Here is a 13264-nt window from a genome sequence, read left to right as displayed (position 1 = left end):
AACAGGATGAGAATGTGGTAAAATCTGAAAACATGGTAAATATCAGGCGAGGTTTTTTTCTTTTTCTGGATTCCTTTTTAAAACACTGCGGTTGAGTTTAGCGTAGGGAACGGGCGGATCAATCAGTGCGTTTGAAAATACTATTGGTTGGGTTTAGGGAAGGAGGAGGTCAGTCGATCAGTCGCTCAATCAGGGCTTTTGAAAATACTATTGCTTGGGTTTAGGGAAGGAGGAGGTCAGTCGATCGGTCAGTCAGTCGACAGCAGCCTCTGGTGGATTTACGCGAGAACAGCAGGTGCGAATGGCACTCGCGAGAGAAATTTGAGATCTGAAAAAGCATACACAGCGGCATCTAGTTCGTTGATTCGTGAAAACAAAAACTGCATAAAAAACTGAGGTCCTGGGATGTACTGTGCTCTCTCCAGAAATGTATATAGGGGTACGTAATCAGAATGAGCCTGGGTAGTGATATTTTGATTATTATTTCTTTTTATTTGAAATATGCACAGCCTTATGTTACTCCTCTTTATAGCCAAGTAAAGGAAACATATATTCACTCAAATTACTCAACATACCTTTAAAAAAAAGGATACATCATATATATCATAAAAATCACTTTGATTTTTATACATGATCAGTTATTCGATTTATATTTATCTTTACACAGAAACACACACGGTGTTGGCAGTAATGCATTACAAAACTGATGTGATTACAGCAGTATAAATATTTGCAGAAATGGCATAATATAAAGCATTACTAACAATTTTTGGTAATATTATTACTGGTTACAGTCTCAGTAACAGAAGTTACAACAATGCATTTTAACTTGATGTGATTAACAATAGGTTTTCAAGAATGTACTACCTGCTGAAAAAACCTAAGCTGGTAGGCTGGTTTTAGCTGGTCGACCAGCCTGGTTTTAAAAGCTTTTGGCCATTTCCAGGCTGGTTTCAGCCGTTTCCAGCCTGGTCTTTACTGGTCAGACTGTGACATGACCAGTTAAAACCATCTTGACCAGCCAAAACCAGCTATATCTGCTTAAATACGTTATCAACACCGCAGGACATTAGAAACATCACACTGCATGCACCAGACAAAAAACACGGGTAATGTTAAAACAGTATAACTGTTCACTTGCTGGATGTATCACTAGATTTAGAAAGCTTGTCAGCAAAATCTCTGTCAAAACCAGCAAAGAAGAGGTGAGCTATTCATATACACAAGATTGAGCCATGCCTGCGTCCTCCACTCAGTAAAGTTTAGTATGCCAAGTATAAAAGCCTCTCCAATTCGTGGTCATCATAATTTAATTTATTCATGTAACAAAATATGTTGGCGCTTGTATATAAACATTTAATATAAAATTAGTATTTAAAGGTCCCACAAAGTGTTCATTTTTATTCAATGTTTGACGTAATCTCAACTGAAAAATAAAGAGAGGGTAGGGCATAGAGTAGCTCCTCCCCTTTAAAAAAAACAGCCAATAGTGCTTGTTTTTATCACAGCTTTGCCAGTTAAAGTGGCTGAGAAAAGCAAATGAGAAGCGTCTTGAATTGGGTGGGGCATGACAGGTACTAGAGAGCGTTTGATTGGTCAGAAGATTTGATGTGACGTGAAAAAAATCGATCCATTTGAGCGGAAGTGGCAAACTACAAGCTTTGGATGTTTATATCAGTTTTATATCTTCTAAATGCCAATTTTTGTAACTGTTTTGGAGCACACTAGCTAATAGATATCCTTAAAACTAACAGAATAAAACTAACAACCATTTTTTAACTTCAATTTCATGATACCTTTAAACAAACAGTTACATAAACTCTTTAATGCAGCATAGAGTAGCATCTTTACACTGAATTACGAGCAGACACAGACTTTAGAGCAACCTTAAATCCGCTGTGTAAAGATGACTTTTAGTGAGCCACACAGAGAGAGAACTAGTCTGATGATATCCTGTTGATCTTACACTTCTCATACACATTTCCCTATTCTTTTAGTGGGGCTTATATCCCATAATGTGCATTGTTTATATGGTTTCCATGACAACTATGTATTTGAACATGAATGAACATTGTATTTATTGTTAAAAGAGATTCCGCTAATAATTTTAGCCAACACTTTGATTGCTTTATGTTATTATAGAATTTTAATAGTTGGGTCATTCTACAGAAACGTCCGTTTTGTCTGTCCCTAGCTTTTAAAGAACGATTACACTTGAAAAACTCTTTAGCTTCACAGTTTCTTTACGTTTGAAATGAAACGATGCGTTATTTGAACCAACTACACACCTTTTGAATCATCTGTGTGGCAATAATGTTCTTTAATTACTTAGTAAAACTCAAACACCACAAAACTGTTCATCCCCCAAAGCCATGAGCAGAAGAATACGCATTATTTTGAGGTTAAAAATTTATTTTTCTACCATTCAAAGCACAAAAATTGTATTCGTAAATATTTTAATTCACACATTTCATCAAATATATGATACAAATAACATAAAAAAGAAAAAGGCAATAAATATTATAAAATATACAAAAAAAGTAGTTGTCTCCTGTGATTTGTGGATTTGTGGTGTTATATTTTAACAAAAATCTATTATTTTGAAATACAAATTACTCTTTTGACATTCTTGGCTTGACTTTCATCTTCCTATTTCCTGAAGATCTATAAAAGAAAGCCCATTGCAACTCCGCTTCGTTTTCAGTTATCAGAAATTTGTCATATGCATAATCTTGTTCATTTGTTTTCTTCATATGAATTCTACAATTAATATGTAGACATTCATATGTAGATTTCATATGACAAACACACACTCAGACCTAATGAATCAGACCTTGTACCTCAACAATGGCAACAATTAAAATGTTTCATGCCGCAATGCATGCTGGGTGTGGCACAGTACATAAATCCCAGCATGCATTTGATTCTGCTTTTGTTTCTGTTTAGACTTTCAGTAGCCAGTTTGTGATGTTTGTGAGTTAAACTGTTAATTCTGTTGTTAAGGTTCGTACGTTGATTATTGATGCCTCTTTGACTGCAACTTACACCAAAGAGCAACGCGTTTTTGTCCAAGATATTCTTAAAATCTTCCAGAATTCAATGCACATACAGGCATGTTATATTACATTTAACAATAAATGAAACATTGGGTTGGAGCAGTGAATTATATTATATTAAATTAGAACAGGTTATGCCTCATTAAAATTAATATGAACATTACCATATCTTATTTAGTTTTTTTGGCTTGCTTGACATATCAAAAGAGCTTTTTAAACAAAGTTTTTAAAAGTTGCAGCAGCCAAAACAAATTAATGTTAAAAATGTAAGGGCTAAAAGCCCAATTAAAGCAAACTCTATTCTCTATGATGGTGACAAAATGTTAAGCTTTATCTCCAGAAGAACTTTAGTAGATGTTATACAAAACGTTTTAGTAATATGTGTAACTGATGTTTGTGAAGTTGTTTAATCATCTGCTGATAATTTTAATGATTTAATCATTTGTTGTACCTCAGGTTATCTCATTACAAAGTTGTGACTGAAGTTGTAGTTTTTTGTATGTTCTGTATTTGTTTGTTCCCTTTAGTATTTCTTAATTTGTTCATCGCTAATCCTCAACTATCATTTAATTAGTCATTTAATTAATTAATTTACTTCAGCTTTGCTCCATGTTTCTTGAACACTCAGTAGTGTTGACACTCAGAAGTGTTCAATTAAAACTGAGGTATTTGCTCTGGGGTTTAAAGGGTTAAAGATGTGAGAGGTAAAAACACAGTATAAAAATGTATTTTAATAGTAATATAAAGTTAATTTAAACTATTGAGGTAGACTGTAAAAACAGTAGATTGCTGACAACCACAGCTGCCAGTAGTTTATGGTAAAATCAAAGAAAAACAGTATTTTTCTGTAAAACCTGAAGCTAATTTCTTCTGCGTGTCACAGTTGTGGAGGAGAGTAGAGCCAGTGTTTAAGTCAAAGATGAACAATGAAACACTGATGTTATTCTGCATGTTTCTTTACTTAAAGACAGTGTCTGTTTAGTAGCTGATGCAGTACGAATCTCTCTGTGTTAATTCCAGCTTTACATGTATGTGTGCTGCTGTGAAATTTTTAAATGGAACTTTTCTAATTAACTAAAATAAGTTATCATTATAAGTATGCTTCTAAGCATATATAGCACATTACTTCATAAACTCATACAACAGTTGGCCAATTTGAGGCAGTTGCTTTCAGTGAACAAAATGAGTTTACAATGTAGTCCATGCATTTTTACAGCAACATGCTGTAAAATAACAGTACATTGCTGGCAACTGCAGCTGCCAGTATTTTACTGTTAATTTACAGAGCAACAGCAAGATGCTGTTAATTTAACAGTAACTTGCTGGCAACCATGCTGCCAGTTACTTACTGTTTTTTAATGGGACAATATTTAACAGTGTATGATACGCAATAACTTACGCATTAGTTGTGGGCTGCAGGCTTTACACTTTCATGTCTCAAGAGTATTCAGCAATTTATTTAGTTTTACATTTAGAGCGGATTTTCTTTATTACAGTATGTCTATTTAAGTTTTTTAAATAAATGGCTGTTTAAATTAATTTAGCATAAAAAAAAGCATTTTGATATTGGTTAAGATGTCTGCAACTTTTGCAAAGAATCACCAGCATTTCAGCTGTCAAAATGGATGCATTACTGCATAAATGATTAGTCCTTTACTTGAAAAAAAAAAAAATAATGATAATAATAAATAAATAAAAAACGAGAATATTAGCCATGTCTATTATCATACACAAAGTGTACTTGAGCTGAGTCGGTACCTTAAACTTTCATTTTGTATATATAATTTAATATACTGTTTATATGAAGTAAACCTGCTCCGGAGCAGGTTTGAGCTACCAGACCTGTTGCTATGACAACAACTCTCGGATGAGTTTTGAAGAACAAAACAATCATGGATTGTATCAAATCGTCAATAACCAAATCCAGCTAATTGAGCAATCCACGTACAAAGAACGAACCCCTGATTAAAACAAATATAACATAATCTCCTTCTTTGTTGCATTACCATGTTTTTCATGCAATTCTGATGACTACATGTGCTGAAAGCGAATCAAAAAATAATAATATTGCCATCAAATAGGTAAGACAAAAAATTATATATGTGATATTTAAATAAACCTACAAAGAATCCGAATAATCATTAGACTGTCAATTATTTTTGTTTATACAATCAAAGGCAATCGATTGATGTGTTCTAAGTTAAAATCTTATAAAAAGAAACAGACTTTAGACATTTTTTCCATACCAAAACAGGATGTTTATGTAGATTGACCTATTTATTGTTGAAAAAGGTTCAGCTAATAATTTTAGACCACATTTTTGATATAAGATCAGATATCGGTGGAGCCCTGGCTGTTGTCAGACTTGTGCAAACAGAAATCTCACTGAATTATTACAGTTAACGGCTAAATAAATGTTTGGAACATTGTAAAAAAAATGCTAAGTTCACACAATTCCTCCATGTTGTCCCAACACAAATTAAGTTAGCGTATTTGTTTTTACAAATTTAAATGGATTGAACATAAAACAATTCCGTTCTCCCCCCAAAAATTCAAAAATTGTGTTGTTTCAGCTTATTTTTAAATAAATAGAAGCAACAATAATATTTTGAGTCATACTTCTGTGATTACATTTCTACATTTACATTTCTGAGACAGTAATATTGTAAAGTACCTAATTACAATACAATAACAGTGACTAGTAATATACAATGTATTACATTTTGGAAGAAACTCGCACAACTTTTTGTTTACAGGTCCCTCAGTGTGCCTGTCTACACACATGCTGCTCTGCCACCACTAAAATACTGAGAGCCCTAAAAATAGAGTCCTCTGGAAAAAATCCCATCCAGAGTTTTCAGTCTCAACCGAGAGAAAACCAAGAGCTTTGACTTACCTTGACTGGCAGCCGATGTGTACGCCATGGTGTTACTCAACGCCATGTTGAGACATCCTTCAGACGACACTGGAAAGTGCACTGCCGTGAGTGCCGGGCTGCAAGGGGGAACAGCACTGCATTTAGATCCTAAATCCCAATGCATCTGGTCTGACTAGATCTTATGACACAGCTCTCCAATTCGGGTCATAACCCTGTCTATGTGGAAGAAGACTCTTCGTAAAAGATCATGAAAGATGCATTTACTCGTAAAACGCTTAACAAGAGTATCACGGGTGATGAGCGGTGATCGAAATAGACCACATGCGAACAAGATCTTTAAAAGATCTCATTTCTATACCAGGTTAGCAATGATTACCATAGTACCTAACGGTTTATTACAATGTTATAACTACAGCAGTTAATCGTAGTGGTATTTTCCTCACCTTTCGTTGTAGAGCGAACAGTTTTGCAGATGTAACTTGCCCTTCACATGCTGGTCCCAGTCCTAAAAGCAGCACACACACACACACAAACACACATACAAACACGATATGTCCGTCAGATGCTTCTCTTTGAGAGCAAGAGATTTTTTTTCTTTGCATATCCCAAAACCATATAGGTCAATTAGAGAGCTGTAGTTCGGAGAGTCGGGAACGAATGTGAATGTGACAAACTCCCGCAGAACAACTGCGTCCTCCTCCCCTATCCACACACACATGCCAGCTGCCACCAAAACATTCACACCCCGGTGTAACCAATGAGCCGCTTTTAGTTCTGTATCACCAAACATTTTCTAGATTATGCAGAAATATCTGGATTTGAAATAAAAAAAAAACTGTTGAGGGCAACTGGATCTCAATAATGAATGCTGAATATACTGTAAGCAAGACATCTGGATAGGATAGTGGATAGTGTGCAAAACCCACATAAAAAAAAAATAGTAAAGTAATTTATCTGTGTTTCATATACACTGCCTGACAAAAGTCGTATCGCCTATTTAAGTTTCAGAAACAACAAATAATAATTTGTTTAATTCTAGCTGATCATTTGGTATCAGAAGTGGCTTATATGAAAGGCAAAGGATTTTAAATTATTTAATTAGGAAAGTAAGGTCTGACTTTGTGCAGTATAGAATATAAAGTCATGGTGCAGTGGAAAAAGAATGAATATTGTGTATGACTCCCATGAGCTTGGACGACTGCATCGATACATCTCTGCAGTGACTCAGATAACTTATTAATAAAGTCATCTGGAATGACAAAGAAAGCATTCTTGCAGGACTCTCAGAGTTCATCAAGATTCTTTGGGTTCATCTTCAATGCCTCCTCCCTCATCTTACCCAAGACATGCTCAATAATGTTTATGTCTTGTGACTGGGCTGGACAATCCAGGAGCACCTTGACCTTTGCTTTCAGGAACTTTGATGTGGAGGTTGAAGTATGAGAATGAGCGCTATCCTGCTGAAGAATCTGCCTTCTCCTGTGGTTTGTAATTTAATGGGCAGCACAAATGTCTTGATACTTCAGGCTGTTGATGTTGTCATCCACTCTGCAGATCTCTCGCACGCCCCCATACTAAATGTAACCCCAATCCATGATTTTTCCTTCACCAAACTTGACTGATTTCTAGGAGAATCTTGGGTCCACGCAGTCTTGGGATACAGTTTAACAGATGATTCATCAGAAAAATCTACCTTCTGCCACTTTTCCAAATGATCAACTAGAAACTAGCTATTGTTTGTTGCTCTTACAACTGGGATCGACGACAAGACTTTTGTCAGGTAGTGTATTATAGTATAGAACTTAAGTTAATCTGTTGTGGTGATAATATAGTTGCTATGGCAACACAACAACTATAGTAATATACACCAATTATTACCCAATACTATAGGGTATATTATGCTAAAATACACCACAGTATACTGTAGTAAAAACTAAAGTATACTACAGTATTTATTACAGTTTTTCAGTTCAATATAGTTAACACTACAATATGATGCAGCATTGGTTAACAATGAGTCATAAATACTATAACATATACAGTATAATACACTTTAGTATGGTTCAAATCACAATAGAATTTACCATAAATTACTATGGTATTTTTCTAAGTCTTGGGCCACTAGTATTTAAAACAACAACAACAACAAACAAACAAACATGATTTTTGCTTTTAATCAGTGTAATAATCCAGTGAGATGATCCCTGCAGAGCTATCTGAGTAAGTGTTAGGACACAAGCATTTTTAAACAAAGGGGGGTTACAGCAAGTTATTATTATTAACTATTATTAAAATTAATTTGAAAAGGAATTGTGTACAATTGTGGATTTTTCCGAATTTAGTTTTTATTCGCAGAGTCTTGTCAGGTAATCATAGTCATAGCAGGTAAACATTAAACAACAAACATGTACATTACATTGAAACATACACATATATTAGAGATAGATTACAGAAAGATTTCGGTAACACTTTATAATAACTACACTCTATGAATCATTTATTAAGCATTAGCATGTGGTGACTTCATTATTTGTTAAGCACTAACTCTACATTAATAAACGTTTGTAAGCAGTTTATAATTGCAGCTACAAATGCTGCATTCTTGACTTATAAGCACATTTATAATGTGCTTAATCATTGTACTTTCATATTTTGTTAATGATTATTTTTCATTACTAAATTAAGTATTGCATTATTTGCAAACCATTTGTATTTAAGAGTAATTGGTGGTTTTTAAGATCATTCAGAATGAGTTAGTAAATGATTAATAAACTATTGAAATTAATGTTTATATATCTTATTATTCAGGCATATATTAATGGTTAATTTGCATGTTAATAATTGCTTTATTAACTCAACTTCATGCAGTTTTGTGACCTAATCTAAAGTGCGGACTATTTATGCTTTATAAATCCCTTATAAATGACAATTAAGGCTCAGTATCAATGAACAATAATCTTTGCAATCTTATCTAAGTAAAATTAAATTATATTATATTTAATTAAAATTATATACAGTAAAATTACTGTAAAGTTCAAACATTACCAAATAACTGGAGAATTCAAATGAATAGTGCAACACAGGCTCATTGGAAATACGTGCTTGTGCCTACATTTTTGTAACAATGCAAAAATGTACTTAAAGATCTGTTTGACTGCAGTTTCTTGGTGAAATGAACTCAACGAGGCATTTATGACTGCAAAAACTTTTGTTTCGTTTCACACTAATGATATTTACTTGGTCATTTCATCAATGGTGTTCTACTTGTGATGCAGAGCACTCGGATTTGAGTCCAGTAAAGCACGATTTCAGAAAATATATAAAAACAATCAAGGCAAAACTATGTGGTCACATTGCACTCTTAGGTTTGCATTTGACACTATTGGTTGGGTTTAGGTCAGGTGATCTGTACGGCATGGATGTATCTGAAACATACATCATAATGTACCCCAAGTAATGCATTTCAGGTTGACAAAAATGTAGACATCGCCCTCTAGTGGATTTGTCATCTTAAATGTGCAATGAAATGTACACGAAGCAACATATTTTACATTGTAGGTTGAGGCACATGCTTCCAAAGAGCTGGAGCTAAACAATCTAAAGCCAGAGTGATAAAAAAGAACAACACAATTACTAATAGATGATGATCTAGGAGATCATAAAGAATCTGCAGAGCGAAAATGCACCAAACAAGAAGAACCAAATAAAGCAATAAAGCGCCATGGCTGTTTAAAGACTCCTTGTGCAAATAAACATTTCACTGGATTATTAAAATTAATAGGAAAAATAATGTTTAGAAATGTAAATTGATATTTCTTTTTTTATTTTCACAAGACACTTAACATTCCAATAGAAAAACAGTATTTACTGAAAATAACATCCAAATAGGGAAATAAAGAGCAAAAGCAGACAGAAAAACACTAACAAACAGACAGTAAAAATATGCATAGATCCGTGTATCGTTACTGTTTATGTGAAAGCAATTCTTGTTACTGTTAAACATTTTCTGGATGTTTTAACTCCTTTTTTTCTACTGACATACTACACCAAAAATAAATATAATAAATTATTCAAAAATTTTTTTGTGTAAAAATACTAGTCCCATAAGATTTTTATTCTATGCTGTATATATGGTACAGAATTCATAAGCAGAGAAGCAAAGTTTAGCAAAAAGCAGTTTGAGTCTATTTGCATTTAATGACTCTGATTTAATTACAAGTTGTCAGAATTAAATACATGTAAAAACAGAGCCAAATTATTTTTTTTATTTCATCTAGGGTGATGTGAGCAGGGAAATAATGCTGAGTTCCTCTAATGTTTCTAATACAATCAACAATCAAGTTCTGTTTACACTTGCTTTTAAGATGCATTTTTGATGATCCAATTACAAATGGAGAGGCTAAAGACAGGTATGATTGCAGGTCTCAAATAATTTGAGCTTGTTCACTTTTGACCACTTCCAGAGGTAGTAAAAAGCACTTTTGACCAGACTTCTTTCAACCTACTGACTTATTTCTTTAAAAAGCAGATCAAATGGATCCTCTTAAACGAAAGAGTCGGCACTGAATTCTGAAGGCACTGAAGTCATCGTTATATTTTCAAAATGCAGCAAATTACATGTGTTTCATAAGAGCAGAGAAAATGCATTTGTAATCATTGCTGTGTAATACATATCTGTTAATTACTTGGTTCTGTTTTTCGTGATTCACAGTTTTTTACAGTTGTGATCTCAGCTCTGTTGACTTTTGTTGAGGAAAATTCAACTGTTCAAGTTTAACAAAATGATCTTTATTGACATTTAAGTAGTTTGAAACAATATATTGTGTAAGAAATAATATATAGAGTTTTAGGCTGTAAAAAGTACTGTCTCACAAGTACAAGACTCGTACCAGTTTTTTTTTTTATCATAATTTACAACACAGACCCAGACAATATATCACTTCAAACTATTCAGAAGTTACCTTTTTTAATTTTCACTTGTATGAGGGAATGATTAAGGTCCCATAACTCAACTCAAAGCATAGAAATATAGAAAATATGTAAATAATCCTTGTTAAAAATATGGAAAACTGCATATTTATGGATATTTTTAAAGTGTAGTAATTCCTTTCTGTGACAGTAAATTTTAAATACATAGCTGTACATTTTTAAACTAAAATAACTTGGATTGTAGCCATTTATTGGGTTTTTAAAAATATATCACTTTTGGTCCATTGTTCTCTCATTCGATGAAATGAGCATTTACAAAACAAAATCCATCTGATCTAATGAGTTTCTGACTTTCTCAGGAAGTGGTAAAAACCTTTCAGAGGGCATTTCATTCATTCATACACTCATTCATTATTCATCAGGAGTCGCCACAGCAGAATGAACCGCCATCTTATCCAGCATATGTTTAACACAGCAGATGCCCTTCCAGCTGAAACCCATCACTGGGAAACACTCATACACTCTCATTCACACACATACACTACCGACAATTTAGTTTACCAAATTTCCCTATAGCACATGTCTTTGGACTTGTGGGGGAAATCGAACCACCCAGAGGAAACCCACGCCAACACAGGGAGAACATGCAAACTCCACACAGAAATGCCAACTGACCCAGCTAAGGCTCTAACCAGCGACCTTCTTGCCGTGAGGCAACATTGCTACTTACTGCGCCACCACCCTGTCCAAGCCCATTTACTCCTCTATTTTACACCATCTACTTTTAATCAACTCAAAATAGATGCATGTTAGCACCAGATGTAAACATGGTCATACAATCATATTGCATTTACTGTGTAAATGCTAACTCATCTTTGACGTTTGTTTAAAGGAGACAATTCCTTAAATCTCAAACAAGCCAGTTCAACTCACCTTCAAGTTGTAAACCTTCTTCTCACAAATGGTGCATTGATGGGGTAGGTGTGAAGGTGTCGTCCCGTGATAGTCATTGAACTGGTGGGGCTGTAATGACAAGGTCCCACCTTCCTCCACTTGGGCAACCTGTGGCTGTGGTTGAAATCCCACTTGTTGCCCAATGGGTGGGCCAATCCCTGGGCCACAAGTTGAGTTGAATTTAGGATCTGCTGTGGGTTCCTCTGGGTTATACAACTCTGCTCTCTGACCTAAAAATCCTGATCCAGGTGGAACCCATCCCCCAGGAACTGCTCCTGCAACTATATCCATCTTTCCCAAGTTCATCGGACCTTTCCATTGATCCTTGGAGCTGGACGAGGAAAGAGATCCCAGACTCTGATCATTGCTTCCTCCTTTGAAACCAGTTTGTTGTACTTGGCTTTCAGAAGAATAGAAGTCTCTCTGGAAATTGGCCTGGACATTGTTTCTGGGTTGTGTGTTGGCTCCACCATACTGTCCTCCATCACATACTTTACTAGAAGTTCCTCCCAGATATCCAAACTGCAAGCGACGGTCCATATCTGCCGGGTATGTTCCAGATTTCTTGCTGAAGTCATTGTGTTGACTAGATTTCTGGTTAGACACTCCGCTGAAGGTGCTAGGTCTCATCCCAGTGGGATTTGGAGTAAAGCCACCACCTCCCAGTTGTCCCAGAGCAGCATTCGGAGGTGGGAAGGCTATAGGTGGAGGTGGAAAGGCTCCGCCATGGGACTGGCCCATGCTTGAACCCCGAAGGTGGTTGAAGAGAGGCTGGGACATGGCCACATTGGAGAGGACCTGATTAAGGACAGTGGCTGCGGCGGCAGTGTTGGTGGTCTGGGCGAGTTTGAGGCGGTGCAGTGTGAGCTGGGCCTGAAGCTGAGCCAGCTGTAGACTGGCAGGACTCAGCAGCAGATTCTGGCCCACTCCACCATGAGCACCACCCAGAGGAGCAGGCGAATTATCAAGCTTTTCCCCTGAGGTACTGTGGACAGACACATATATCATCAATCAAATGAGCAAGAGCCATGAGGAAAAGTACACAAAAAACAAGTTCCTAGTGTTAGAGATTATTCAAATAGTACATTAGTGATAGGGTTCTAGCTAGATTTTAAATCTAAATTTTATATATTGGTTAATAGTTTCACCAAGACCCTTACAAACACGTCCTGTGGCAATCCTATGGAACTGTGAACAATTGACTGGCAAATACCACAAGAATATTACAGGAATATTACATACCTTACAAAAACATAGTATGGTAAATGCCCCCAAAACAGCACAGTACTACACAATACTCACACTAGATTTACATGGTACTTCTGATGTTTTTTCATACAGTTTCCCATTAGATTTTTTGTAAGGGAACCTCCCTGGGAACCCAAAAAGCAACCTCAGATCATCCAGGAATTTTGTAAACACAACAGTGATTCCCAGATTAGTAGAG

General features: G+C 35.4%; 1 protein-coding gene across 1 annotated transcript in view; it reads right to left on the bottom strand.

The window, feature by feature from the left end:
- The window catches only part of rbm20 (RNA binding motif protein 20), a 152908-nt gene that overhangs the window by 42467 nt on the left and 97177 nt on the right, over positions 1-13264 (bottom strand). The window contains exons 2-4 of the mRNA XM_056447751.1: positions 11797-12802; positions 6378-6439; positions 5953-6050 (exon numbers count right to left, since the gene is read on the bottom strand). Coding sequence (XP_056303726.1) covers positions 5953-6050; positions 6378-6439; positions 11797-12802 — 1166 coding nt within the window. The remainder of the gene's footprint in view (positions 1-5952; positions 6051-6377; positions 6440-11796; positions 12803-13264) is intronic.

Source organism: Danio aesculapii, chromosome 22, assembly GCF_903798145.1.
Source record: "Danio aesculapii chromosome 22, fDanAes4.1, whole genome shotgun sequence".
Taxonomy (NCBI): domain Eukaryota; kingdom Metazoa; phylum Chordata; class Actinopteri; order Cypriniformes; family Danionidae; genus Danio; species Danio aesculapii.
The sequence above is the reverse complement of the archived record's forward strand: the minus strand, read 5'-3'. Positions and strand labels throughout refer to the sequence as shown.